The 24,167-nt window shown below is 54.7% G+C and overlaps 1 protein-coding gene across 1 annotated transcript in view; it reads left to right on the plus strand.

The window, feature by feature from the left end:
- LOC144734210 (inositol polyphosphate 5-phosphatase OCRL-like) overlaps positions 1–24,167 on the plus strand; it is a 53,082-nt gene that overhangs the window by 11,534 nt on the left and 17,381 nt on the right. The window contains exons 6-16 of the mRNA XM_078616313.1: positions 11,866–12,268; positions 13,137–13,298; positions 13,747–13,851; positions 14,316–14,430; positions 14,845–14,961; positions 16,362–16,549; positions 17,011–17,122; positions 18,736–18,845; positions 20,076–20,211; positions 22,060–22,170; positions 23,350–23,515. Of these exons, the coding sequence (XP_078472439.1) occupies positions 11,866–12,268; positions 13,137–13,298; positions 13,747–13,851; positions 14,316–14,430; positions 14,845–14,961; positions 16,362–16,549; positions 17,011–17,122; positions 18,736–18,845; positions 20,076–20,211; positions 22,060–22,170; positions 23,350–23,515 (1,725 nt within the window). The remainder of the gene's footprint in view (positions 1–11,865; positions 12,269–13,136; positions 13,299–13,746; positions 13,852–14,315; positions 14,431–14,844; positions 14,962–16,361; positions 16,550–17,010; positions 17,123–18,735; positions 18,846–20,075; positions 20,212–22,059; positions 22,171–23,349; positions 23,516–24,167) is intronic.

Here is a 24,167-nt window from a genome sequence, read left to right on the forward strand (position 1 = left end):
CTCACCACCACCAACCCAGCACTGGGCCCGGGGTCTCAGCCCCGCTCACCACCACCAACCCAACACTGGGCCCGGGGTCTCAGCCCCGATCACCACCACCAACCCAACACTGGGCCCGGGGTCTCAGCCCCGCTCACCACCACCATCCCAGCACTTGGGCCAGGTTCTCAGTCCCGCTCACCACCACCAACCCAGCACTGGGGCTGGGGTCTCAGCCCCACTCACCACCACCAACCCAGCACTGGGGCTGGGGTCTCAGCCCCACTCACCACCACCATCCCAGCACTGGGGCGGGGGTCTCAGACCCGCTCACCTCGTTGAGGTTTTAGGGCGGCGGCGTTGCGGGAGATCCGGCGATGGGCGGAACTCTCGCGACGTTGCCACGCAGCAAATGCAAAGACGTCGCCCGCGCACCTCTCTGGGACCCGCTGTGGCGGACTCCCGTGACCTATCCCGCGCCGCCCGTGTACGTACACACGGCTTTGTTTTTTGAGTAGCTTACTGAATCGTTGGGTCAATTATCCCAAATGTCAATCGTGTGTTGAAGGGGAGGGAGGGGGGGTGAGAGCGCGCTTTAATTCTCCACTGGAAACTCCTGTTTGCCTGCCCCGAGCGGTGGCGGTCTGCACCTGGCTGGGCGTGTTTTTACTCGGCTCCATTGGTGGTGAAGGTGACACTAAACGCTGCCGCTGCTGCTGCTACACCGGTAACGCACAGCCCTGCCCGGATGGTACGATACAGCACACACTCACTTACACACTCACTCACTTACACACTCACTTACTAACACACTCACTAACGCACTCACTCACTAACACACTCACGCACTCACTCACTCACGCACTCACACACTCACGCACTCACACACTCACTCACGCACACACTGATGCACGCACTCACTCACGCACACGCACGCACGCACTCACTCACGCACGCACGCACTCACGCACGCACTCACGCATGCACTCACTCACTCGCGCACTTACTCACGCGCGCACTCATTCCCGCACGCACTCACTCACGTATTTACTCACTCACACACTCAGGCACTCACTCACGCACACACTCATTCACGCACACGCTCACTCACGCACGCACGAACGCACGCACGAACGCACGAACGCGGCGATGTCCATGGCACACTCGGGGGCAGGCCGCTCTGTGAGGATGCAGTGAAGTGCCGGTGAGATGGGACACGGCGTCACCTCCCCCTCTCCCCACGCTTGTAGTGAGAACGTCCCCGATGGGTGGTGGTGGCGAATTGAAGGCCGTGGCGCTTGTGGGGTCGGCCCCAGGTCTACTGGCCCTGCGCGCAGTCTGTCGCTGTGCGCTCTCCCACCACGTTGGCTGTAAGCTGCGCTGGTAAGCTGTGTTGGTGAGTGGTGTTGGTGAGCTGTGTTGGTTCACTGTGTTGGTTTGCCGTGTTGGTATGCTGTGTTGGTATGGCGTGTTGGTGAGCCGTGTTGGTGAGCCGTGTTTTTCACGTTGGTGTCCGTTGTGTGGAGTGCTGCACTCTGTGTTTTGGGTTTTTTGAGTATTTATTTATTCTGCATGTCCTACCCAGGAAAGCCTCACTGAGTCTCAATAATTTTTGAGGACGAGGGTTCCTGCCTTGTTTTCACAGTGATTGGTGATGTTGCTACTGCTGTAGCTGTTGTGTGTGTGTGATGCCAATTGTCAAGATTGGCCTCTGTGGAGGAGGCTCGTGAAGGACACTAGTGGGCAGTTTGAGGCAGTCGCCCTCCAACAACAACGGAGGGCAGCGGAGCGACGCTCACAGCAACGAGCGGAGCGCCGGGTGGATAAAACAGTTGGGGGCACAGGTGGTGCATTTACCCATCATCTCAGTAAGTCGACCCATGGCACCTGGGTGTGTCCCGTGATCTCCTGCCAGTGGGCGTTCTACACTTCACGTAGCCTTAAAGTGCAGCTAGCCTGGCACAAGCGCCGTGGCGACGTCACCGCCACTTAGCGACGAATGACGGTTGTTGTTGTTGTTGTTGTGATCCCGATTGAGTAATTTCGAGCTCTATTTTAATAGCATTGGGATGTTTGTCTAACACCGGTTACATTGTTTTATTTTAGCTTTGGGAGGAAACTGGAGAAAGGCGCCCGAGTTGGGAATCCGAACCCAGGTCCTTCTTGCTCGCGAGGCACAAGCGTTACCTCTGTGCCGATTCACCCTCCCACCGAGTTTGAGACCAGATACGAGTGAAATGTTTTAATGGAGTAAAATGGGGATACGCATTTGCTAGAACCGAGAGGCCAGAGCCTTGCATTGTAACTGCAACGTTACTTTGCCGGATAGTGGCGGCCACGCAATGTCCCCGGTACTACAGCACTGGAAGCAGCGAGGGTTGGTGGTCAACGCACAAATGTTGTAAAACAACTCCCTTCCCGCGAGTGTTGTATGCTGAACTTCTTCCACACCGCACGTCGCCAAACGTGCTCGTCGGAGGTGCGAGGAATATGGATTAAAATGTGTGCTGAGGAGCAAGTGCCCTGGCTCGCCAGAAGGCGTTACAGCAAATGTAGACTTCAACTGTTACGTCTGTATGGGATAGAGTGTTGCCCCCTTGCACAAGTGAAGTTTTTTTTCGCCCCAGTCGTGGTTTGTTTGCACATGTCAACCGATGGCATCTTAATATGGAGAGGGCTGCACAGCATGGAGGGGGGAAGGGAATTTGACAACGGTTGATATCGTGGCTGCCTTCCCGCTGAGCTGCGATTCCTCCTCGCGTCTCTTGAGTCGAGCGCGAGCTGATACTCTGCGGTGTCGCGTTACGAGGCGACATTATTACGATTGTAAGTATACACGTTGAATGTCTTTCTTTTGAACACCGTACACGAAGGTTTAGTCTGACACACACCCAGGGAAAGTTTCTCAGTGGGGGGAACGTTACACAAATGTTGTTATCGTCATCTTTCTAAAGCGCGTTATTTTTATTTTACTTGGAACGCTCGGCGCCGTGGATCAGAGGATGACCTGACCGACGCCCCCCCCCCATCACTCACGGGCCCTGGACGTCATGTGATCGCGCCTGGGAAACATTGCCCTCGCGTGCTGTTACTCGTTACACGGTGTATGCGATTAATCACGTGGGAGAGCTCGAAACGTCCCGTACGCGGCTTATTGGGGAACGCACGTTGCCGAGCGTCCACCGGGCCGTTCGTCCAAACACCAACCCGGTTCCCTGCAGTGGAGCAGCACGACTCATCTCAATCTGTACAACAACCCTGAGACAGTTGTGGACATTCCACATTGCTGTGGTGTAAGGGGCCAGTCGAGAACATAGGAGCATCACCATTGACTTTTTCACAGGAGCGGCATTAATGCTAACGGGCATTGAGCGATGATCGTTTGAACTCGCCCGTGGCCAGGATGTAAAGCGCGACCTCTGGGGTTCAAGCGCTTTGACCTCAGCGCTGCCTGGCCTAAATGAGGGCTCACTCATGGCTACTGTTGGTCAGTGATATTTTGGCGAAATCTAAAGTCGTCGATTGTCTTTGCTGTGCTTGTCCCAGCCTTGTACACGTTCTGGGTACGCGTTGTGTGGTGTTGCCATCTCGTTGCTGTATGCATGTATTTTGAACTTCTTTTGCACCATACGTATATGTACGTATGTTTAACTTCTTTTGCACTATATGCAGCCGTATGGTCTAATGCGGAGCGCACTGCGCTACGAACCCGGATAGCCGAGTTGATTCCCACTCAGACAACACCAGTGACGATTATTTGAACTGGTGCTGGGCCTCCCCTAGGTCGACTCGGCCTCAAATTAGTACCTGGTGCAGTGTGTAAACATCACTCGTTGAGCCCTGAGAGCCGCACGAGTCCCATGGCTCTTCTTCAGCGCGGGGTGACGGTTGCTCTGTGTCTGAGCGATTTGCGGATGTTTCAAATGTGGGCCACGACGCCGGCGCACAGCGGTACCACTCTTGGTGAATGGCGTCAGGGGATCTTTAGGCGTGCCACGGTGGCTTGGAGATCTTAACTACCTCGCCTGGTGTACAGGACGTCGTGGGTTCAATTCCCACCCTGACGCCTGCTGTATATTTGGAGTTGGAATGTTCTCTCTCCCTGTGGTCGTGTGGATTTTTCTCCGGGTCCTCGGATTTTTCCCTCCACATTATTTGTCTGCTATAAATTTCCACATGATGATAAGACATTTCGTTGAGCTATAATTTGTGGCCAGGTCGCTTCTGAAAAAGAGCTACACAGCTCAGTGGGGCCTTACCTGGTAAAATTAACAATAGTTTAATTTAGTTTGAATAGTTCAATAGCGCAGGTTGTGCCCACTGTAGGCCGCTATGTGCGGGTGGCACGGCCTGCTATGCGACACTGCTTGCAATGTGACAGCTCGGTTGCTGCAGCTTGCCAGGGTTTGTTCTGATGGATTTATGCCAAGATCAAGCCTTGTAGCTTGAAGGTCACCCCCACTGCATGCTACACGCAACACCTGATGACTGGAGGTCACGGAAGGCATATGAATGGGCCTTGCGTTGGTGGAAATTCCACATTATTACGATAAGCGGTCAGTCTCTGTGTAGTGAGTTCAACTGAGTCGCAGACGTACTGTTTGGAGGCAACACATTTATTAATACCAACACACGGGGTACTACCCCTTAACCAGATAATAACCTATGGTGGTGACCACCAGGCTAACTACACTAATTACACCATAACGAGCTACAACGGACCGGACCACAGCTCGGGTCCAGGTCCACATGTTGGAGACTCTGTAGGACGTAGAACGTAGATTCTTCGGGATGAACAACAGCAGCCGGTCCCTTTCGGAGACCCGGCTTATATCCTCTGTGGCGTGGCTGCCTCCGCCCCTAGCCACGACCTGGGGGGCCCTGTGTAGACTTTACCGGTCACGTGTCCTTCGGGGTCAACCAGAGTACCATGGCCCTTAGTAACCCCATTCCCTTGGCCGGCACCCTGACACCCCATCCTGTAGGAGTCGGCACTGCACGCAGAGCATGGTGCCATCCAGCACTCTCAGTCGGCGCTCACCAAGCCCCTCTAGGGCCGGTACTGCACCCACATACACGTGGTGCCCGCGATGTCAACACATCGCACGCCGTGCCTCTCTAGGGCCGGCATTACACAGTGACATCCGCGATGTCACTACATCTGCATGGGGGGATGACCGCTGTCGACTTTCCACCAAGTGGTACGAATTTTATTGTACCTGGATGAATGATGGGCTGAGTCTTTGAGATGGCCAGTCAAGGATGCTCAACAACTGCACCGCCTGGATGATGGGTGTATATCTCGGTATCGTTGATTTTGGTGTACGTACGTATGTTGAACTTCTTTCGCACCATACGTAGCCAACCGTGATAATCAGAGGTTCAGGGAAAGGACAACAAACTAAACACAAAGAGAAATTCTAAAGAAATTCGTTTTCAATCTATATGATTTAAAAGTTCACAGCTCCAGTGGCGTCCCAATATCGGAAGGAAGTGCGTTTCAGATGGCCGCAGAAGCGCATCTGAAAGTGCACGATGCGGTGAATGTCTTTGTTTGATGGCTAGCCAAAAGCCGCTGCTGTGACGATGACCGGAGTTCGCGTGATGATGGTTTATACTCCTTGACGAGAACAGCAAGGTATTGTGGATCATTTGTGGCGAACAGTTTGTTCATAATGAGTGAATGTCGGCTCCTGTCTGTCTGTTATTGATACCAACATAAGTTCCTTATAACCCTTGTACATATGTAGTAACATAGGACGTCACTGCTGTGTCGGCCCGTACGAGGGCTAGGGGCCCCAAGGGGGAGCCTGGGGGGTCACGTGGTGGAGGACCCGGACCTTCCCTGAGGGTTGGGAAGGGAGGCGTGGCCTGGGCAGAGCCGGCCACCCCGGAGCGGTTATAAGCGGGGTGTGAACGCAAGCGGGGCTGTTCAACCCCGAAGTGAAGATGACATCAGTGACCAGGCAGCCCGTTGCCTGCCTTGGTCACGCTGTATAGTGTCCCAGAGTGTTAGTGAGTTGAGGAAGGTGGTCACCACCTTATGTACAGTGTTATAATATTTACCGTTCTAATAAATAGTTGTGCCTCCAAGCTGTGTTTGTGCACCTAATTCGACTCCACTACACATATGAGTGTGTATTGAACTCGGGGCGGTGTGGTGGCGAGATGTTAACTCCCTCACCTGGTATACAAGAGGTCGTGGGTTCGATCCCGATCCTGACGCCTGCTGTATATTTGGAGTTTGCATGTTCTCCCCATGGCCGCATGGATTTTTCTCCAGGTCCTCCGGTTTTTTCCTCCACATTTAGAAGCAACATCACGCATTTAGAGTATTTGGCTGCTATTTTTGTCCACGTGATAAGCCACTTTGTTTCTGAAAAAGAGCTACGTAGCTCAGTGGGCCTTACCTGGTAAAATACGTAGCCAACCGTGCTAATTGGACGTGCGGGGGTGGGGGGGACAACCCTTGACCCTGTGGGTGCAGTAAAACCTCTCTTTGCCAAACCCAGGTTGAAAACGAGCACACCCATTCTTCGAAAGGTCGTTCCACGTGGCTAATGATTAAACTCTTGAAAATGTCTGTCCGCTCTTTTTCACTCTCAAGCAACTTCTTAACCCAGAGGCTGTCTGGGCGGCACGCGGTATTAAAAACACTTTAAGTGTTCATCAGTGAAAACATTTCACCTGGGAAAACCCGCCTAAGAGGGGACATCTTGTTTGCAAGGGTGTCCAGGGTGTCGATTGGCACACAGCTAACACGTGGCGATGTGTGTACACACATGTATTCAGTCATTCACATTCACAACAAGACAAAGATCCCCCGTATAGCCTTAACAAACTGTTCTGGCAAGTGCTGTTAGCGAGCACCTATTAAGGCCGGCACGGCACATGAGGTGGTGGGTGGCCAGCACCACGCCCGGCCGCCTTTGTCTCTTCAGTGGTGATGTTTTCCACACTGCACCGGGTACTCATTTTGAGGCTGAGTCAACCTAGTGGAGGCCCAGTACCGGTTCAAACAATCATCGCGGGTGTTGGTAGCCGTGGGCAGGAATCGAGCACAGTGCGCTAACCGCAGTGCCAACGCTCCCCATTATTAAAATACAGTGAGTCCTCACTTAACGCGTGGCGTTCACACAATGCTGTTCGCCCATTTGGGAACACTTTTCGCACAACGCTGAAATGAGCCCGTTGTTACGGCGGTTTCTGAGCAGTCAACAACGATCCACTTGAGCTGCGCACGCGGCTGAGGGTTACAGTACCGGGAACGTGGCGGCGTACCCTCAAATTATTTGTCCCGCCGGCATATTGCGTGTGCGTACATCGTAACTCGGCAAACTTTATTGTCACGATATTTATGCGAAGATGTTCGTTTCGATGAACGCGGCACTGTTCAGGAGCACATCTACTACCGCGTGAAACGAGTACTTGCTGTACACACATTCACACCTGAGATCAGCACGGTTGGCTACATACGGTGCGAAAGAAGTTCAACATATATACACACAACAACCACCGTTCCCCAGTGACACCAGGCGCTGCGAGATGTTAACGACCTCGCCTGGTATACAGGAGGTCCTGGGTTCGACCTTCATGCCTGTATATTTGGAGTTTCCATGTTCTCCCCGTGGTCTACATTTAGAATCATCATGCGTTTCGTTGTTATACATTCCCACATGGTGGGCCACTTTATTGAGGTGTAATTTGTGACCAGGTCACTTCTAAAAAAGAGCTATATAGCTCAGTGGGCCTTTCCTGGTAAAATAAAAATAGCTTAGTTTAGTTCCTTGTGAAATGTTGGAGCTTTGCTGGCAGGAGGTCATGGGACAGACCCAGGTGTTATTGGTTGACTGACTGAGATGACTGGCAGACACACATAGATACAAACATACATACTAACATACATACATGTACACAACAACAACAGTCGCCATTCGCTACTAATTGGCGGCAATGTCACCACGGTACTTGTACCAGGCTAGGTGCACTTTGAGGCTATGTGAAGTGTCGAAGGCTGGCTGGCACCCAGGTGCCATGGGTTGACTGACTGAGATGACTGGGAGATGCCCCAGCTCTGCCCCCAACAATGCCAACTATAGAAACAAAGATGGAGATCCTCCGTGTAGCCTTCACAGACTGTTGGGGCTTGTACTGTTAGCGAGCACCTGTGAAGGCCGGCACGGCACGCAAGGGGGTGGGTGGCCAACACCTCGTCCACCTGTGTTGGTTTCCCTAGCGGTGATGTTTACACACTGCACCAGGTACTCATTTGAGGCTGAGTCGACCTAGGGGAGGCCCAGCACCAGTTCAAATAATTGTCACTGGTGTTGTCTGTGAGTGGGAATCAAACTCGGCTATCCGAGTTCGTGGCGCAGTGCGCTAACCACAACAATAACACTCCCCATTATGATCACATTAATATAGACACACACACATATACGTACAAAGACATATAGAGGCTTCCCTCCATTTACAAAAGGGATGCGGTTGTCCAAACAACACGCATTACACGATATTTTGTAAATCTGAACCGCTTTTCCCATTAATTTAATACTAAAGATTGGGGATGTGTTTCGGACATTCCAACTCTACTCCTAACCTGATTGATGATACACCTATATCACTTTTCACAATACAAAAATGACAACAAAGAACATGGACATTAAAACGATTGAATAATAATTATTAAATCTTTTTTAATGAAACTTATTACAGAACTCGCAAAGAGACCTGCTGCACTTTGGGATGACTGGCAGGGCGTAGTGGGGGGCGTTACCGCTGCCACTGCAGGGACACCGTGACGCTGACGCCGATGAATAACGACGCAGCCTCCCGGGTGGCTTCTCGTTTGACGACGTCACGGCGCGTGGCCGTCGTGAAATTTAGCTCAGGCGGAAATTCGATTCCACAGTTTGTCAATTGCGAGAGCGCGAAATTTCGTCAACCGAACGGTCGTAAATCAAGGGATACCTGTGCTCGCATACACACGTAGAAAAACACCAAATTGCGCGTAAAGATTTTTTGTTATCTACGACTTGTACAATCGTGGCACATAGATTGTACAATCGTGGCACGGGTTGATAATGGCCGTGTCAGAGCTTATGGGCTGGCGTCAATATCCCGGGTTTGAAACTGGGTTCTCAATTGTGGCAAGCCGGTGGCCTCCGCCCGCGCAATCCTCCACCGTTAAACATAACACGTGGGGGTTTTGCAGCCACGACAAACGATCCCTTTTCGTTGTTCTTGGGGATGTGGCCAAACCAAAAAATAAGTTCGTATGTACGTATGTACGTTGAACGTCTTTCGCGCCGTACAGAGCCAACCTCGCTCATCGGAGGTGCGGGGGAAGGACAACAAACTAAATGCAAAAAGCAGCTCTAAAGAAATGAGCTTTCAGCCTTAAGAGTGTGGATCAACCAGGATTAAATGTAGCCTGAGTACTAAGTTGGGAATGTTCCAGCTCCGAGAGTCAAACCCCTGTTGCGTTGGCAGGCGTGTGCGCTGCTCTGGAGGGGGCGCGTAAATTTAAACGGTACGGAGGTACGGAGCCTGATTTAAGGGCCTGCAGAAGTCGTTTGATCAATTATTTCGGCTCGTTTACACCCTGAACCCCCGTCACTTGTTTGTTCAAGGTTGGCCTGCCAAGCTTCTGCGGGGAGGCGGTGATGGCTGCTGCGTGCGTGAGATGCCAACTGAGTAATTTTGCCGGTGATATTTCGCGTTTGTGCAAAAGTTGGAGCGTGTCGCCAGCGCACGCGATGGCCCTGCTCCTCCTTGCGAATGACGTCACGGGATCTTCAGCGTCCGCTGTGAAGCAGACGGGGCGTAGTAGTACTTTGGTTTTATGGTTCATCATTTTGGGACATGTTTAGTGGACGTTCTCTGGGACAAGGTGGGACGCTGTTCTCTGTGAGAACAAAAATATAATTAGAAGCAAAATCTAAAAGTTAAATCAAACGTCTCTATATGTGTATGTTGAACTTCTTTCGCGCCGTCCGTAGCTAACCGTGCTAATCGGAGATCATGTCTTAAAAGCAATTCAAAGTTCCGTCTCAGTTGTAAGCCAGGCCACGTGTGTGATGTTCTCGTCTTGTGCGTGGCAAGATGTTCAGGAGCTGAATGCTAATATCGAGGTCTGCTAATCACGACGAGAGGGCTTCAGGAGAGAGTTTGTGCAGTTTCTTGCTGTTCCTCTTCCGTTAAAGGAGCGCAGACTCCGGTCATGCACAGTTTGGGTTGCGTGGCCACGATCGCACTCCTTTGGCTCGGCTCTTTGATTTTACGCTCATAAAGGAGAGGTGCACATCGGCCTGCTGATATTAGGTAGCGGTTCACGGTTCCAACGGTGTTGTCAAGGTGGAGAGTGGAGGAATCTCAAAGCCAGGAGCTGCCATGTGTGGGTCTCGTATGAGGTGTTTGTTCTGGACGTCCACGTCCGGAATAAACACCTCATTCAAAATAGTTCCCATGTTCGCCAGCGTTCTTCCGTATCTGGGTGGGATTCTACGATGGTGATGGCGGCGGCAACAGCAGCAACGCGTGTGACGTTATGTTTGAGCAAGAGTACTGCATTTGTTTGTGTTTGAGTGAGTTTTGTGGGCGTGGGTAAAAGGTGCGTTGTGGTGGCACACACGCGCCGTAAATCCAGCGTTTGGTATTCGATGCTTTCCACTTTTCTGTTTATAAACCACTGCGACGCGTTTAACAAGAACACTCGCACGCATCTTGCACTCGCAAAGTCACATCTCAGGGCACGCTTATATCTACCCCCAGAGGACTCGCCAAAGGGGCAGCTTGTTCCCTGTGTGCCAAAGTGGGGACACAGCGCCGGCCTGCAAGTGGGCAGCAGTTTGCCAGTAGGGGAGCGGTGTTGCTGCTGCTGCTGCGTGGATTTTCCCAATGGATTTTTGCAAATTGGACCAGGGCGTCATTACGCACAATGGCCGACTCTTTTTCAAATAACACCGCGGGATTTTTAGCGTCTGCTGTGGGGTAGAAGGGAAATATTTTACGTTAATTCACCCGCGGTATTAACCAGGGCGGCCCGCGGGGCTCGAACCACGAACTTCCGCAGCAAGTCGCTCGACGCCGCCGCCACCCTAGCTGGGTGGAGCTGCGGCACGGCAGTTGGGGTAGGCGCGCTGTTCACCCGGCGATGTGAGTTCAATTCCCGACCGGGGGGTTGACGTGAGCGAGCAATATCCAAAGCGGACCCTCGCCTCTGTCTACCTTGAACGACCGCTGTGACCGACACGGCGGTCAGAGTCCTCTGTTCCAGCCGGGGATTGAGAATGGTCTGTGAACTGACTACAGCCGCCTTCTCGAGGGTGTGGTGTGTGCTGTGTCGGAGACCAGTGGGGAACCCCCCCACCTGAGTCTCCCGGAGATTGAAAACAACCCCAGGTTTTAATGTGCCTGAGCAAATGTTGCTGAAGAGAGCAGTGCAGGAGGGCCCCATTGCCCAATAGCGGTTCCATAGATTATTTATTTTTCCTTCGAGAAGTGAAACGATGTCTCTTATCTCACTGTGTTTGCCTAAGGAGCGGGGACAGGGATTTTATGAACCAGTGCCGTGAGATACGATGCCTCGGTTCTGAGTCGAAGTGAGCAGCAGTGAGCAGAGCAATTGTGGTGAGGGACGGGTCAAGGGGGTGTAAGTCTTTCCACCGTCGTTAGAGCCTCGGTGATTGCAGTCACAAGTACACACGCCTTATTATAGTGTTGCGTCAAGCTAGGACCTTTATCTGTCAGTTCACTGGCATTGGTTCAAGCAAGCAGCTTGACTCTGCTGGCAGAACCGTGTCTCAGTTTGGCTCATGTTCAACCAGTGCTGCTGAAGCTGTGCCGTGATTCGTCATTACCCCCCCCCCCATCCGCTGCCCTCAGGGACGCATTGCGGCTTCGAAGACAACTTTGCCGACATGCTGTCGTCGACCATGGGCCGGGGTCCGGGCAGTTTCGACAACGGGGCCGCCGGTGGTAGCAGCGGCGGGGCCATCGCGTCGGCCCCACCGCGCCGCCGCCTCGTGAGCGACCCGCCGCCCTTGATATTCGACGAAGACGCGTTCAGCACGGGGCCGCCGCCAGATCCGGTCGCCCGGAGCGCCGGAGCGGCCGGGGGGATGGGGCTCCCGGCCGAAGCGCCGAGGCCGGCGCCCAGGAAGCTGCCCCCGCCCAGGCCCCCCAAGCCCCCCGCGGCGGCCGCCGCCATCGGGGAGGGGGGGGAGCGCCGCCCCCCGCCCAGACCCCCGCCTCCGGTACCCGCGCGGCCCGTGCCCCGCAGCGTGGGGTGAGCGGCGTCATCGTCGGCGTCCTCGTTACCCCGCGTTGTCGTCGCGATTGCATAGCGATCGTGACGATCATCGTCATCATCACCGACTTTGCGATCCTCATTATCATTATCATCATCGTCTGTCGCATCATCACCATTGTCATCTGTATGGGGATTGAGTCTTAACCTCCCACCCCTAACCTCGCACGAATTCCTCCCACGTGAATAATCAATAACGGAGTTTGCCTCCGTGCGGTAAACTGTGCACATTACAAATTCTATGGCAGCTTGTTTGAGATGCAATTTGCACAAATGATGCAAAATATGAATAAAATATTATTGTTATCGTTATTATAATTATTGCACTATAATCGTTACCGGGGTCACGTGATGTCTGAGCATTGTGCCGGCCAAACCACCTAACTAACTAAACTTTGTATTTCACCAGGTGAGGCCCACTGAGCTTTAATGCTCTTTTTTCAGATGCGACCTGGCCACAAATGATAGCTCAACAAAGTGACTCATCACGTGGAAATTTATAGCAGCTAAATACTCTAAACGTGATGTTGATTTTAATTGTGGAGGGAAAAGCCGGAGGACCCGGAAAAAAATACACCCGACCACGGTGGAGGAGACGCAAACTCCAAATACACAGCAGCAGCAGGCGTCAGGGTCGGGATCGAACCCATGACCCGTGCATACCAGGCGATGTTGTTAACATCGTGGTGTCCCACGGTGGCGAGACACGCTGCGTGGGCCGCGACAGTCGCTCGGCGTCGGCGCTGCTCTTTGCGCCGCATGACGCGGGCGTCCCCGTGTGCACGCGTGCATGCAGCTCACCCCGTGTGCACGCGTGCAGGCAGCTCACCCGTGTGCACGCGTGCAGGCAGGTCATCCGGCAGGACAGCGATGGGTCGGCGGCCCCCATGTCGCCCCTCACCACCCTGCGTGCGCTGGGGCCCGAGCGCATGTCGGTGCAGCGTGAGGCGCTCATCCAGGAGATTATGCGGCGGCGCGCGCACGAGTTCACCACCAAGTGCACGCTCAGGTGGGGCTCACCGCGACGGTCGCCACCATTGCCACCGTCGCTACCACCGCCACCACCATCGCCACCATAATCGCCGCGCTGTCACAGCTTCGGCTCACTGCTCGCTCCGTTTGTTTATTTGGTGGCGCTACTTGTTTTCTCGCCGTTGTGGCTCTGTGCTGTAGTGCGAGACGTCTGCACTGTCGAGTTTTCGTGCCTCAGATCTCCCGTGCCATAGAGGCTTGTGCGTCTCGGCGGGCTGTCGGGCCGGCTCCGGCTTTAGCGGAGGTCTTCACCCAGCAGCGGGATGGCGCAGCTGCTGCACGCAGCGGTGGAAGTGTTCCCTTCCCACCGGCCCTCATCGTACCGGTGCGGTGGTTCAGGAGCGCGCCGGTTCGACTCAGTCCCCCCACCGCGGAAGTTTAAACAACGGAGGCGATGTCCCCCCGAACGGTGCGTCTCCTTGCAGGTTCTTTATCGGCACGTGGAACGTGAACGGCCAGAGTCCGTACAGCAGCACCCTGCACAGCTGGCTCAGCTGCGACGAGGAGGCGCCCGACATCTACTACATCGGGTACGCCGGCACGGCCGCACGCGGGCGTCGGGCGCCCGTGGCCGCAACGTCGCCTCGACGTCTCGAGAGGTCGTGGGCACCGTTGGTGCCGCGCCAATGCCACCATCAGTACCGCCACCACCGCCGCCACCATCACCACCACCGTCCAGCTTTTGCGCACTTGTGATTACGTGTGTGAAAGTCATCACGTCTGTACACGCGACGTGTGCTGTGTGTGTGTGCACGATGCAGATGCACTTTATGTGTCTGATGTATCCATGCTTTGTGTGTGTGTGATAGACCGCTCTGCGTGTGTATCACACACACACCCATACCGTGTGTGTGTGATGCACCCGTGCCATATGTGTGTGAGATACACCCGTGCAGTGTGCGTGTGTGAAACACCCGTGCCATGTGTGTGTGTGTGATACACCCGTGCTGCGTGTGTGTGTGTGATGAACTAGTGCTCCGTGCTGCGTGTCCAGGTTCCAGGAGCTGGATTTGAGCAAGGAGGCGTTCCTGTTCAGCGACTCCCCGAGAGAGAAGGAGTGGGTACAGGCGGTCGTCAACGGCCTGCACAGCGGCGCAAGCTACAAGCAGGTGACCCCGATTACCGGTCTGGCCGCGGTCAGAAGTTTGAGTAAAATTTTCTGATGAGATTTGAATAACTCAACACCGTCATTCCTCCGAGGTCGGCAAAAACTCGGCGCTACTTCGCCCGTGGTCGCTTTGGTTCGCTGACGAGCGCGCACGCGGGAGCGAAGCGCGCTCCCCCGACCCTGATGCCTGCTGTATATTTGGAGTTTGCGGTGTCGCTTTCTCCCCGTGGTCGTGTGGATTTTGTGGAAAGTCGACAGTGATCGTCCAGCATAGACAACCCTCCGGGCGGTCTTGTGGAGTCAGCTGTGTGGGCGAGCGTCGCCCGCGATGAGACAACGCGTCCGCGTCCACTAACTGCCGTGCTGCTGTCGTTGTTCCTGCTGCTGCCACCGCCGCTGCCGCCGCTGCGTTCAGGTGACGCTGGTGCGCCTCGTGGGGATGATGCTGCTCGTGTACGCGAAGGCGGCGCTGTGCCCCCACATCCAGCAGGTGGTGACGGACACCGTGGGCACGGGCATCATGGGACGAATGGTGAGCGCGCTGTCCCGACCGTGGCGGCCGCCGTTCCGCTTGCCGCGGAGTCTCTGGCGCACCGGGTCGGAGCTCCCCCGGCAGAGATGCTGGCGGACTTTCCCGTTTTATGTTCGCCCGTCGGCACGAGCGTCTCGGGCGTCTAGATTATTGAGATTTATTTTGCTGCTGTATATTTCCACGTGATAAGCCACTTTGTTGTTGAGCTATCATTTGTGGCCAGGTCGCTTCAGTACTCTTTACCTGGTCATTTTTAAGTGATTTGTTTACCTTTCCTATACTTAGCACTCGTATCGTGTTTTATATTGTTGTAGCGTTCTGACCAGCCCCTGACTGGACATCTGTGAAAAAAAGCTTTATAGTTCATCGGATTCCTTCAGTATGATTCATATTCTGATTCTATCTCCTTTACCGAGCCGACGGGTTCCGGCTGTGGTCGAGATTGGAATCTGAGGCTCGAACTTTACTCTGAAACAATCTCATTTTTCGATTTAAAGCTTTCGTGACTGCAGGGATTCATCTTCTTGGTTCTTTCGGTAAAGTCACGTAGAAGGGAAATAATAAAATAATAAAAATTCAACATCATAAAATAATTCTCACGACGTTTCGGCCACAACGCAAGCAGCCGTCCTCTCTGAATGAGACACTGTCTTTCCGACAGACCTGTTCTTCACCTGAGGACGGCTGCTTGCGTTGTGGCCGAAACGTCGTGAGAATTATTTTATTATGTTTTATTTGTATTATTTTATTATTTCCCTTCGACGTGACTTTACCGAAAGAACCAAGAAGATGAATCTCATTTTTGTTGTTGTGTTTGGTTTGTGTTTAGTTTGTCGTTCTTCCTCCGCACCTCTAATGAGCACGGATGGCTGTGCACAGTGCAAATAGAAGTTCACCATCCGTGCATATAGTTTACTAGGCCGGCAGAGACGGGCACCGTCTAAAGGACTTGCGACTAATCTCATTTTACGAATGAATTTGTTACTTGTAACGGTAGCCAAATGACACAAGACACAGTCATCTGGTATTTGAAACTAAATTACAGCTGTCTAGTAATCGGAATCTACTTCGTCCATCTCTGCGTCAAAGCAAAAAAAAATGATACCGATTGATCGCACGATCTTTTTTTATTCACGAACCTAACATCGACTGAACATGGTGTTGTGACCTGCAGTTTTGTGGTTTACTGAGTGGGTAGGTGGGTGAGTGTGTGACTGTGGCTCTTGTGCGTGAGCCATGACTGGCTGCTGTGTGTTCTGCGTGTGTCACATGCGTGTGTGCCGTGCGTGTGTCGCGTGTGCGTGTGTCCCGATCTTGTGTACTGCACATGTGTCGCGCGTGTGCGCCATGCGTGTGTCGCGTGCGTGTGCCGTGCGTGTGTGCCGCGCGCGGCTCCCCAGGGCAACAAGGGCGGCGTGGGCGTGTCGCTCATGCTGCACGGCACCAGCGTCTGCGTCGTCAACTCCCACCTGGCGGCGCACACGGACGGCTGCGAGCGGCGCAACGAGGACTTCCGCGACGTGTGCGCACGCATGAGCTTCCAGAGGGACGACCCCGCACGGACCCTGCTCAACGTCTCGAACCACGAGTGAGGGGGGGCGGTGGGGGTGGTGCTAGAGGGAGGGGTTTGCTCGAGGTGGGGGGGCGCGTAGCCACACGGGCTTCTGGGAGTGCGTATTATCAGCAGGATTGGTTCCAACGCAAGCAAACTTGGGACCGGGTTTTGACATTGAGTGTCTCATCAGCCGATACCGGTGATTAGGCAAGGACTCTCTCCGTTAGACACGGGATCCTTATTCGACACGAAACTCTATCACACGCAACGCAAAATAAAACCTAGCGTCGCTACGGCAGTTGAGGCGTCTAAAACGTGGATTCGTCCCCTGAATGTGAGCGGTGCCGACTCGGCGCTTGGACTTGGCCCTTGTGAACCCGACCCCCCCAACCCCCCCTACCCCCTGACCCCCCCGACTCCCCTGACCCACCTCCACCACCACCTCGTCGTCGCTCCGTCTCACTCGCACGCCCCCGGCGTTCCTCTCCCCGCAGTGCCCTCATCTGGCTCGGGGACCTCAACTACCGGATCAACAACCTGCGCGCGGACGAGGTGAAGCACCTCATCAACAACTGCGACTACAAGAAGCTGCAGGCCAACGACCAGGTGACACCCAGTGGCCGGCGCGGCACGAACGCGGACCCTCTGGCCCCTGGGTTGGGGCCCGGGAAAGCCGTTTCCTTAGCGAGGGGCTGAGCGCGGCGCCGGCGAACGGCGCCAGTGACGAGCGACGAGCGCGGCGGTGCGTGGTGCATGGTCCGAAGAGGGGGGCCCCCCTGCGGCGAATGAGCCAGCCGAGCCGCGGCGGCGCTCGCGATCGGAGACGTCTCGTCTCCCGTCTGCAATTGTCGATCGATGTCGGGGTCGATACGTTCTTTAAAGCGCAACTTGCTATGAGGTTGAAGGGGTGGGCAGTGTCCTGCATGCAGATTTAGAACCTTCCACAGACGAGGTCCTCTTCTCCTACTTCTTCACCCTTATCCAATGGGGTGAAGCGCTCCCGCAGGGCGGAGATTGGAATGACAAAACCTCGAGAGCCCGAGGTCTCCACGGGGACCCCGGGGAGCCTCGTGGCCAATGGCGACGCTTCGCGCTGACGGAGAGGCGCCGGTCGTTTTCTCGCGGCCAGTTGCCGTGGCCTGCCCCCCGGGTCAAGGGCAGTGGGACCTTTCTCCCTGGTGAACTGGCTTTAACCGCAGCTCCGATTAGCATGGTTGCATACGTACGGTGCGAAAGAAGTTCAACGTACATACGTACATCATCGCTGTATGCCTACTACTGACGGTGGGTGGGGGGAGGGAGTGGGGGAGGGCTTCATATCAGCCGGAGCTGTCCAGGCCTGAGATCCAGGAAATAATTTGGCCACAGGGATTTCAATGGAAAAATATTCCCTGAGAAATGAAGCCCTGCTGTTGCCAGGTGCACGCGGCTGCCTTTAGCCTGACGCTGTGGAGGCAGCAGAGCAAACGTTGGTGCATCACCGCAACACAAATGTTGAGAAACTTTCTCCCCGTGGGCGTCAAGGAGGTCCTCCCGTACCCTGGCTCGCCAGGAGAAGACAACAACAGGCCACAGCAGGGGAGGTGGAGCAGAAATACTGAGAGCGGGCGGATATGATACCCTCAACGTGGCATGTATTAATGTAGAACTTCTTTCGCACTTTAGGTAGCCAACTGTGCTCATCGGAGGGGCGGCGATTAACCAGAGCCCAGCCTGCGTGTCGCCGTGGGCAGAGCTGCTGGCTTGCATGTAGATGCTGAGCACGGGTAACACGGTCAGCAGGGAAATCTGGGTACAAAGACAAACATCCCCCTCATAGACGCAATGGACTTTGGTGGCAAGTGCTGTTCGTGAGCGCCTATGAAAGCCGGCGCGGCACACGGGATGGGTGGCCAGCACCACGCTCGGCCGCATTTGTCTCCCCAGTGGTCACGTTTACACATCATGTGCTCATTTGAGGCCGAGTCGACCTGGGGGAGGCCCAGGACCGGTTAGAAAATCGTCCCTGTTGTTGACCATGAGCGGGAATCGAACTTGAGTCGCCGGATTCGCTATACTACTACCTCTCCCCACACTCACGCACTCACACGCACGCACTCGCACGCACTCACGCACACGCACGCACGCACTCACACACGCACTCGTGCACGCACTCTCATGCACTCACACGCACGTACTCATGCACTCACACGCACTCACACGCACGCCCGTGTCCACAGCTAACGCAGCAGCAGCTGAAGAAGGCCGTGTTTGTGGATTTTCGGGAGTCGGAGCTCAGCTTCCCTCCCACCTACAAGTACGACCCGGGCACTGACAACTGGGACACGAGGTGAGCGAGCGAGTGAGTAGGCCCTGTTTAATCCTGTAGTGTACGTGTGTGTGTGTCCTGCGCTAGTGGGGAGCGGTAGTGTTGCGGTTATCGTGCTGCTCTATGAACCCGATGTCCCGAGTTCGATTCCCGCTCACGGCCAACACCAGTGAAGATTTTCTGAACTGGTCCTGGGCCTCCCCTCGTCCGACTTAGCCTCAAATGAGTACCTGGTGCGGTGTGTAAACATCGCCACTAGGGAGACAAAGGTGGCCGGGCGTGGTGTTGGCCACCCACCCACCCCCTCACGTGTCAAACCGGCCATCATAGGTGCTACTCGCTAACAGCACTTGCCCAAACAGGCTGTTTAAGGCTATACGTGGGGTCTTTGTCTTTGCCTTGCGCTACAAACGGGCGGATGTGATGCCTCAAAGTGGCCTGTGTGTATGCATGTACGTTGAACTTCTTTAGCACCATACGCAGCCAACCGTGCTCGTCGGGGGGCTGGGCAGCCTTGGATCGCCAAGTGGCGGCGATGAGCCGCGGGAAGAGGCGATGGCTTCCGCCACAGCGATGCCCTTTATTTACCAGGGAAAGCCTGAGTTCTCAAGGCTGGCCTTCGGGAGGTTACTGCATTGGGATGTTTGGCCACGTGAATGGACGTAGACTCCGGCACTGGCTCTAACCGTGCGGGGAATGGTGATTGTAGGGATGTATGTTGAACGTCTTTCGACACTGTATGTGTGTACCCTGCGCTACAAATCTGGCGACCCGAGTTCACACCCCACCTCCCCGAGGTCCACTCAGCCTTAAACATGAGTAACCTTGTGCGCTGTGTCAACATCACCACTAGGGAGAAACAGACGGCCCGGGCGTGGTGCTGGCAACGCCACCCCGCCATGTGACGTGTACCGGCCTTCGTGGGTGCTACTCGCTAACAGCGCTTGCCCCAACAGTCTGTTGAAGGCCATATACGGGTGCTCTTTATGCGTTATATATCGTGCGTACACGCGTTGTGTGTACGTGTGCATTGTATTGTCCATGGCCGTGTGCCGTTCGGTGCGTACATGTGTGTCACTCGTGCATGTGTGTCACGTGTGTGACCCGTACACGCTTATCACGTATGTCACGCGTATGCCCGCGTGTGTGTGCGTAGTTGCGCACATGCCGCTCTGTGCATACACGTGTCACGCATATGTGTGTGTGATGCGTACACGTGTGCCATGTGTGTGGCTGTGCCACGTGGGGCAGTGAGAAGGGCCGTGCCCCAGCGTGGTGCGACCGCGTGCTGTGGCGTGGTGACGGTGTGGTGCCGCGTGCCTACCGCAGCCACCCGTCCCTGCGCACGAGCGACCACAAACCCGTGAGCGCGGCGCTGGACGTGACGGTGAGCCAGCACGGACAGCTCAACCCACCCACACACACATCCAGTAACCCAATCACTCACCCACCAACCCACACACACACACACCCAGTAACCCAATCACCCACCCACTCACCCACCCACCCACCAACCCACACACACACACCCAGTAACCCAATCACCCACCCACTAACCCACCAACCCACACACACACCCCCATTAACCCACTCACCCACCCACCCACTTACCCACCCACACACACACCCAGTAACCCAATCACCCACCCACTAACCCACCAACCCACACACACACCCCCATTAACCCAATCACCCACCCACTCACCCACCCACACACACCCATTAACCCAATCACCCACCCACTCACCCACTCACCCACCAACCCATACACACACACACCCAGTAACCCAATCACCCACCCACTAACCCACCAACCCACACATACACCCCCAGTAACCCAATCACCCACCCACCTACACACACACCCACTAACCCACCCACCCACTAACCCACCCACTAACCCATCCACCCAGTAACCCAATCACCCACCCACTAACCCACCCACACACACACCCATTAACCCAATCACCCACCCACTAACCCACCCACACACACACCCATTAACCCAATCACCCACCCACTAACCCACACACTAACCCACCCACCCACACACCCACCCACCCACCCATACACCCAGTAACCCATTCACCCACCCACTAACCCACCCACACACCTATTAAGCCACCCACTAACCCACACACCCACCCACACACTCAGTAACCCAATCACCCACCTACTAACCCACCCACCCACACACACACCCATTAACCCAATCACCCACCCACTAACCCACCCACCCACACACCCATTAACCCACCCACCCACAAACACACCTATCCACCCACTCATTCATCCTTTCACCCACTCACCCACCCACCAACCCATCCACCTCACAACTTTGAAGGCCCCCACGGCATGTAAGCACCACGCTCAGCCACCTTTGTGCCCCAGTGCGCCAGTGCCAATGTGTTTGCACTGCACCAGGTACTCGGTTTAAGGCTGACATGTGCCTAGGGAAGACCCAGGACCGGTCTAGATATTCGGCACTAATGTTGACTGTGAGCCGTAATTGAAGTTAGCGCCGTGCGCTAACTACTGCGCCACCACTCCCCACAGTGCCCACCATGTGCGCCTATGCACATACCTGTACATTCATTCACCTCGATAGCGAATCCTTGCCATTGCCTATTCCTGTCTCTTGAGTTTCGCCACTACGGACCCTCCTCATCCTCGAGACTCAGTGAGGTGTTGGCGAGTAAATAAGCGCCATGTTAATAATAATAACAACAATAATCATTCGGATGCCCGGTCATTACCGTTCATGAGTGTTTGGCTTCACCTGGGAGGAAACCAGGGCACTCCGAGAGGATGATGATGATAACGATGATCACGATAATGATGATGCTGATGATGATGCTGGCGATGCTGCTGAATAATGATAATGCTGATGATTACACTGACGATGTGTAATGCTGATGATGATGATTACACTGACGATGATGATGCTGATGATGATGCTTCTGAATAATGATAATGCTGATGATGATACTGACGATGCTGCTGCTGTACTGCAGGTGAACGTGGTGGACCAGCTGTGTTATGATGATGCTTACAATGATGATGCTTACAATGATGATGCTGTTGACGATTTTGACGCTGACGATGATGCCGCTGACGATGATGCCGCTGACGATGATGCCGCTGACGATGATGCCGCTGACGATGATGACGTTGAATGATAATAATGCTGAATGATGATGCTGATGAAGCTACTGCTGCTGCTGCTGTGCTGCAGGTGAACGTAATAGACCAGCTGCGCTATGGGAGCGTGCACGACGAGGTCATCCGCCAGCTGGACCGCTTGGAGAATGAGTTTCTGCCCTCGGTGCTGCTTAGCTGCGTGGAGGTGAGAGCCGGCACGCCACGGCCGTGGGCCACCATGCTTGACCCCACCACGCTTGACCCCACCACGCTTGACCCCACCACGCTTGACCCCACCACGCTTGACCCCACCACGCTTGACCCCACCACGCTTGACCCCACCACGCTTGACCCCACCACGCTTGACCCCACCACGCTTGACCCCACCACGCACAACCTTCCAGTCGACTGGAGAGGGGCTGGGAGCTCTAGGAAACAAAATGCCCCGTTGCTTCGGCTGCCTTGCCGGGAGATTGACTCGAACGCGACGCGACCGCTGGATGGCGAGTGCCTTGCGCTGTGACCGTTCCACCGCTGCCGTGTCCCATGTAGTATGTGATGTGTATCCAACGCACGGGAAGACATTCCCTGGTCTATTTTTTTCTGTGTATTTTGACAGCTTTTTCTTGCTGTGGTGTCAAGAATAAATTATCAGACACGGTCTGCAGTAGTTTCACAGTGGGGGGAGGGGGGCGACGTTCCTGCGTTTAAACCCAATTGAGTAATTTGCGGGTTGGTTTTCAAATTTGGCAAATTTGGATTCTGACGCCGGGCACGCGATGGCCGACTCACGGGGATCTCTGACGGCCACGTGAAGTGGAGCGGCGCGTGGTACTTTACAGTTTAAATCACCCACACCTGTAACCAGGGTGTGCGGCCTGTCGGATTCGAACCACGAACCTCGGCAAAGAGTGGCGAATGTTGGGTCCACCGCTGGGGTCCACCGCTGGGGTTCACCGCTGGGTCGCTTCACCACCGGTTGTGCCGACTCCAGAGCGACCACACGCAGCCCATCGTGAAACCGCGCTCGCCCCCCGTGCGCAGGTGCAAGCAGCCGGGCGTAGCGCCTCCGATTAACGCGGTCAGCTACGTATGGTGCGAAAGAAGCCCAACGTACTTTACATACAATCACCGCTCCCCCATACGGTTACAGTCGGTGCTTGGCCTTGAGAACTCAGGCTTTCCTGGACGCATAAAGGGCATCGCTGTTGCACAAGCCATCGCCCCTTCTCGTGGCTCGTCGCCGCCACTTGGCAATCCCAGACGGATCGGCGCCTCCGACGAGCACGGTCGGCTGCATGCGGTGCGGAGGAAGTTCAACGTACATACACACAGGCGTACTTTACGTGCCGAGCGGACGCAACAGTGACGTCGCCGTATGCAGTTCTCCTTCCCAGAGGTGAAGTTCCGGCAGCTCCGCACGGAGACGCTGCTGATCCGCAACGACGGACAAGTGCCGTGCACCTTCGAGTTCGTGCCCAAGCTCAACGACACGGACTACTGCAAGCCCTGGCTCAGCGTGAAGCCCATCAAGGGCTTCATCATGAAAGGTGGCCCCTCGTCTGTTACTCTACCACTCTGCCACTGTACATATCGCTATGGTCCGCATGGCGCTAAAGCCAATCCACTGCTGAACAAGGGCCTCCCCTCGCCGCGTGGACCGTGCGGGTTATTTGACCATAACCTGTGGGTTGGTGACCGCGGGGAGCATAGACACTGGAGTGTAGTACAGTGCAACAATGGATTTTGCTGCACCGCCCTCTTCTGACAGAGTAGGTCCACAACAGCCGAAAACACCCGTTTTACACAACCCTACGTGTGCATGATGTATCCTAACTTGTTCTTACTTGTGCTGTCACTTCATCACTCACACCGTCACTCACTCCACCACTCACTCCATCACTCACTCCATCACTCACTCCACCACTCACTCCATCACTCACTCCATCACTCACTCCATCACTCACTCCATCACTCACTCCACCACTCACTCCACCACTCACTCCATCACTCACTCCATCACTCACTTCACCACTCACTCCATCACTCACTCCATCACTCACTCCACCACTCACTTCACCACTCACTCCATCACTCACTCCACCACTCACTCCATCACTCACTCCATCACTCACTCCACCACTCACTCCACCACTCACTCCACCACTCACTCCATCACTCACTCCACCACTCCATCACTCA

The sequence above is a fragment of the Lampetra planeri genome, chromosome 50 (genome assembly GCF_965212315.1).
Source record: "Lampetra planeri chromosome 50, kcLamPlan1.2.h2, whole genome shotgun sequence".
In the NCBI taxonomy this organism is placed as follows: Eukaryota; Metazoa; Chordata; class Hyperoartia; order Petromyzontiformes; family Petromyzontidae; genus Lampetra; species Lampetra planeri.